The sequence below is a fragment of the Belonocnema kinseyi genome, chromosome 3 (assembly GCF_010883055.1).
Source record: "Belonocnema kinseyi isolate 2016_QV_RU_SX_M_011 chromosome 3, B_treatae_v1, whole genome shotgun sequence".
NCBI lineage: Eukaryota > Metazoa > Arthropoda > Insecta > Hymenoptera > Cynipidae > Belonocnema > Belonocnema kinseyi.
Window position 1 is genome coordinate 47,493,087 of NC_046659.1, and position 6,399 is coordinate 47,499,485.

At 30.9% G+C, this 6,399-nt stretch overlaps 1 protein-coding gene across 1 annotated transcript in view; it reads left to right on the plus strand.

Moving 5' to 3' along the window:
* The first annotated feature begins 465 nt into the window (after window positions 1-465).
* LOC117169519 (probable ATP-dependent RNA helicase DDX55 homolog) overlaps window positions 466-6,399 on the plus strand; it is a 23,134-nt gene continuing 17,200 nt past the window's right edge. The window contains exon 1 of the mRNA XM_033355938.1: window positions 466-719. Coding sequence (XP_033211829.1) covers window positions 621-719 — 99 coding nt within the window. The 5' untranslated portion in view covers window positions 466-620. The remainder of the gene's footprint in view (window positions 720-6,399) is intronic.

The following is a 6,399-nucleotide window of genomic DNA, read 5'->3' on the forward strand; positions in this document are numbered from 1 at the left end:
AAAAATTTGAGAACAATATTTCTATAACATTAAAAATAACCATCTGTATTGCATAGGTACAAAGCTTCATATTTTGAGGTTTTGTTTTTGTTGTAATATTTTTTATTTTATTATATTCAATAAGTTTACCCACGTATGAATACATATCTCCTTATAAACGTTTCTACAACGCCCAGAAACTACAGAGGCTGCCACCATCTTTTATATTTATTTACGATAAACTATAATTAAATAAATTAAAAATAAATCAATTCTGAAAAGTGCAATAAACGTCACATTATTGGGGCACTCGCGACACAAAGCACGGTCCTATGCTGCGCCAAACTTCACCTAACGGAAATATTCTAGACCAATCAGCTTTATCTAGAAAGAGATAGGTCTACGTTTCAAATGTTTTTTCTCTCTTTAGAGCCCATTACCGTTCTCCCCACAGCATTACCGGTCCATTTCTATATGTCGATGGAGTCGACCCAGCCTGACTCTACCTGAGTGCCGTACCGATGTGCACATGGCTGACCCTTCGGAATTACGAGAAAATAACCTCAAATGTCACAAAAATACAAACAAATTGTTTTGAACTCAAGTAAGAAAGTACTAGAAAAAAAAAAAACATTTTTATAATGAAGGCTCGGAAGTGGGAGGAGTTAGAAGTAACTTTAAGTGAACCTGTTTTAAAAACACTTAAAAATCTAAACTTTCACGCGATGACTCCAATCCAGGTAAGAGTATAAAATTAATATTTTTTTTATTTAAGTATCACCACGTCGATAATTTATATGATCTTACCATAGTTTATGCAATTACATATATAAATTGTTATTGTTGTGAAATCCAGAAGGTGGTCCTCAAATCTTTGTACATTTCTTATTTACAAGTGATTCCACTATATATAGATTCAATGCATAGAGATGAGTGTGTAATACAAGATCGTTTCTAATGATGAGAAGATCAATTAATTCTATTTATTAAATAATAACATTTTTCTATTAAATAATTCAGATGGAATCAGTTTTTTTTATCAAATATACTTACACTGTTAAAAACTCCAGGTAAAATGACACTGTGAATGATTTGACATAAAATAACAGTGATTTCTATCAAGTTTAACATTGCAGAAATCTATTGTGAAATTACTTCATTGTTACATTAATAATGACTGGTATTTTATGTTCTGTCATTTAGAGTAGAGTTTCACATATTCCTTATAAAATTTCAGGATTTTTATTAAATTCTTTTACAAATCAACTTAAATTCATACGATATCTGTAAAGTTCCCGTGTATCCTCAGTATAGGTAAAAGTTGAGTGCTCGAACCTGGTAATTTTGGGAATTATAGAAAGTTGCAGTTTTTAAACAAAATTGTCCACTTTTTATCCACTTTTCAATTAGAGTGAAGTAAGGATTAAGTTAAGTTGCGATTTTTCCTGAAATTTTAAATTTTTGTCTAGTTTTCACTTAGAATGTTGTAATAATTATTTAAAATTTAACAAAAATAATTGTTATTAGACCAATTATTATTGTTTATAATATATTGTTTATTTTATTCTTTTCCTCTAATAATGCTAGGTAGTTGCGGCTTTTTCTTAAATTATCCACTTTTTATCAACTTTTTACTCAGATGGAGATAATAATTAATTAAAGTTAACAAAATGTTTACTAAGAGCGGGGTAAAAATTAATCAAACTTAACAAAAAATTGAAATAATGTATTATTGTTTATAAATATTTTTTGCTGTAGTAATGCTAGATATTTGCGGATTTTTCAGAAATTTACCACTTTTTGTCAACTTGTCATGGGGTCATTCACAAAACACGTGACATATCTTTCAAAGCTCCCCCCCCCCCCACGCGTGATGCTTTTTTATTGCACTTAACATGGAGAATGGTACTCTGAACCGCTCCCTACGAACGTATCACGTATTTTGTAAATGACCCCTTCCTAAGCGTTAGGTAATAATTAAAGTTAAAAAAATTGTTTAAAGCATTTATTATTTTTTTAAATTGTATTATCATTCAATAATCCTAGAAAGTTACGTCTTTTTCTGAAATATTCAACTTTTGTCCACTTTTCACTTAGAGCATGGCAGGACCTAATAAAATTTAACAAACATAATTATTGTAACAATTTATCATTGCTTATAACTATCTTCTGCGAGGTAATTTTTATAAAGTTGCGCTTTTTCTGAAATGTTTAGCTTTGCTTTATTAGTTATGAACAAATAATAAATCAACAATAGAGAGAATCATTTTTAAACCATCTTTTTCTTCTTTTTTCTTCTCAATATATTTTTCTGAAATAAAACAGATGCTTAAAATATTCTTAAAATTTTCCTGAAGTAGTTATTGAAAACTTTTTTTGTATGAATTATTATTATTTATTATAGTTCCGAATTAAAGAGTCAACGAAAATCTCAAAATTTCAGAAAAATCCACAACTTACTAGCAATACTTAGGGTGGCCACCCAACCGGGAGAAACTTGCACCGGGATAAAGCCGGGAGATTTCCCGTATATCTTAATTCGCGCATTTTGTAATTTTTGAAAGTTTTCAATTAGAAAGTAAATAATTTTCAAAGTATTTAGAATAATTAAACTTTAAAGGTTCACAATATTTATCGCAATATTTAAAACTCTGCAATTTTGAACGGTGAAAATGACAGTGACTTTTTCTTTCACAGAAACCAGATCATTTAGTAAAAAAATCTATCCAGCCATCCTAAATGTTACTTGATACTACATAATATGATACTTATTAATAATATATTTATCATCTTTAAATTTCATATAATTAAAAATTTTAATTATAGTTTTGAATGTGCAATTTTAAAACAGTTTAATCTCTGAGGCCTTGAAACTAAAGTCTTTTCTTAAATTAATTTTTATGTTATTTTTTGGAGGTTTCGAATTTTTAATTTCACAATATTGTAATTTCGAATTCAAATATTCAAAATCTCATAACCGTTTCGCTATTAAATGTTTCAAAGTGTCATGTTAAAAGCCTTGATAGTTTTGAATTTAATAATTTTAGATGTAAATGTCAAGCAATTTCGAATTGAAAAGCTTAAAATTGTACAGTTCCAAAAAATCAAATATTGGAGCAATATCGTTTTGTATTCTTTATTTTAATTTTTAAGTTTCAATGTAAAATCTTAAAATTATTCGTTTTTGGTTGAAGATTTAAACAAATAAATTCTTTCGAAATGAAAAATCTCGATTTTAACATTTTTAGAATAAGTAATAATTCTAACGGGAGATTTGAAATAAAAAAATAAAAAATTGAGTTTAAAATATTAAAAGATGAAAATTAAACTATCTGAAATTGATACATCAATAAAAGGATCATTTCGGTAATTTTAAATGGTTACAATTTTAGAGTTCTGAATTTTCGCGATTAACGCTACATTTTTAATTTCTCCCTTTCGTAGGTTTTAATTTTGCAATTAAAATTGAATTGGTCGAATTTTGGAAAGTATAATTAGTAATTTAAAAACTATTAATTTTTTTATCGATTTAAATTTAGTTGAGATAATATAAAAATTAAAGGGTTTGAGTATAAAAAAGTGTGGTGACTTAACATTTTTTTCAGTTTTAAATGAACTTATCATTCGTTTAAGTTTTAGCTTTCCGGATTAAAAATTTGTTCCATTTAAAATTACTCTTTATTTAAAAAATTTCTTTGGAATAATGCAATTAATTTTTTTCATTTTAGAAAAATTAGTTTAATCGGATTTAATGTTAAGGGGGCCATCCCGTGTGACGGCTCGTTTTTTGTTACCCTTTTTTGGGATATTTTTGATAAATGATAACAATATACAACTTTGAACTTTTCACTATATATTTATTTACATTTTATCAGTAAATTGTGCAGGTTTGAACCCAAAATCTTTATTATAATGCGTGTGGCGCCACTTCGAAGACACCCATGTCCAAAAAAAAGTGTCCATGCCCGGCCTGATTCCGAGCGAACGGTTGATGGGAAATCAAAACACTAAACGGCATTTTAATCTGTGAAGCTGTGGCCATCACCTCAATTAGGATATTTTGAAAATGTTGAAAATTTGAGTAATTGACACGGTTTTAAACTTTTTTTTTTCAAATTTCAGGATTTTTTTCGATTTGTTTTCTTACGAAAAAAAACGCCGTGGAATTTGTTAACTATCCTAGTTCAGGCGATGCGTACACATATGTTGAATCTACCCTACAAATTTCAAAGCAATCGATCTAACCGTTTTTAAGATATCATGCCGGCCAATTCGAAAAACGTGGTTTCGAGAAAAACGCATTTGAAAGTTCAAGAACGATGTAAACAATGAAGTACACCTAGTCGCTGTAACAGCTGTAACTTTCCAACGACTTCAAATATTGGAATATCACTTCACCAGCATATTCTACACATATGTAGGAATAAATTAAGGAACAAAAAAAAATCGATTTTTCGACTGGACACACGGGGTGACCCCCTTAAATTATAAATTTATTATGTCATAACAATTTAAGATTCTAGAATTTCAGAAGCTTTGACTTTGAAAGATGTGGAATTTTAATCACTTTTAATTTAAAGTTATTCAACTTCAAAAGCTTCCCATCTTTAATTATTTAATTTTGAACGCTTTTAATTAAAAATAATACAATTTTAATCCCTCTGAATTTTAAATGACCCAATTTCCAATATTCAAATTTTAACATATTCGAGTTTTAAAGGTTTGACATTGTCCTATTTTCGAAATTAAAATCTGAAATCATAATAGTTTCGTAATTCTCCAATCCAAATTAAAATCGTTTGTATATATTTTTTAATTTCAGACGAAAGCAATTTATTTAATAATGGATTTTAAAATTAGCATTTTTTCATGTTACGAAATAGATTATAGAGATTATAAAAGTAAAATTAAGAATTGTTTATATCATGTGTGTGTGTGTGTGTGTGTGTGTGTGTATATATACGAGGTGTGTTCAAAAAGTAAGGTGACTTCAATTTTCGCGGGCTACGTACATTCAAGTTTAAAATTTTTTGTTTTGTTGTGTTGTTACACTCGTCACGATCATATGTTACAGTTTTGACTATATAGCTCGTGTTGTTTTTCTGGCAGAGGCGTAAAAGGTTAGAAGGGTTTGGTGTGCTCGGCGATTTTCTTCTTTTGAAAAAAATGGAGCAAAGAGTTTGCATTAAATTTTGTGTGAAAAATGGAATCCAGTGCTCTAAAACTCTTGAAATGTTGACAGTTGCATTCGGTGAGTCTACTCTGAGTAAGAAAAATATGTATAAGTGGTACAAGCTGTTCCAAGAAGGCCGATAGGATGTCGAAGACGAACCTCGCCCTGGACGTCCCAGCACGTCAATAACAGATGAAAACGTTCAAGCAGTGGAAGAAATGGTGTTGAAAAATCGCCGAATTACCATAAGGGAAGTTGCTGAAGATGTTGGAATATCGGTTGGCTCATGCCATGCTATCTTTTCGGACGTTTTGGGCATGAGACGTGTGTCAGCGAAATTTGTTCCAAAACTGCTTAATTTTGATGAAAAGATCCATCGCATGACCATCGCTCAGGAGATATTGAATGAAGTCAATAATGATATTCACCGGATTTGGCCCCCAGTGACTTTTTTCTTTTCCCAAAACTGAAGAGACCCGTGAAAGGACATCGATTTTTAACAATTGATGAGATAAAAACTGCATCGCTGAAAGAACTCAAGGCTATACCACAAAATGATTATCAAAAGTGCTTCGATGATTGGAAAAAGCGTTGGCACAAGTGTATTATATCTGAGAAAATCATAAAGTCACCTTATTTTTTGAACACACCTCGTATATATAATAATTAAAAATTTGTCATAAGGACAACCGCAGGATTTCGCCGGGAGCGGGTGCTAATATGGAAAATTGCATCCGCTCCCAGCGAAATCGCGGTAAAATTTCAGCCACAACCACGTCTCACGGCCGTGAGATAGGTGGTTACAGTCTGTAAAGGAATCAATACGACGATCCAGCAAAAATCGTTGCAACTCCCTTAAAAGGTCTCTATACCTTTCTTTCTTTTCATTCTCCTTGGCTATGATGTTTTTGTCAGCTGGTGCCGAAAATTCGATAACGAACATGGTTCGCTTCTCGAAGTCAAGAAGAACCATGTCAGGCCTCGAGTGAGCAACAGAAACAATTGTCGAGAATATAAATTTCCAGTATATACGGCACTTCCCATTCTCGACAATTGACTCAATTTCTCTAGGAGCATTTAGAGGAGCGATATTAAGGTGAATGCCGTAGGAATGACAGAGATGGTAATAAAGTACTCTTAATGCTGCATTGTGCCTTTGAATGTAGGTCGTTCCCGCGTGTGTTGGACAACTAGATAGTATGTGAGCTAAATGCTCGGGGTGTACATGGCACGCCCTGCAGCTATCA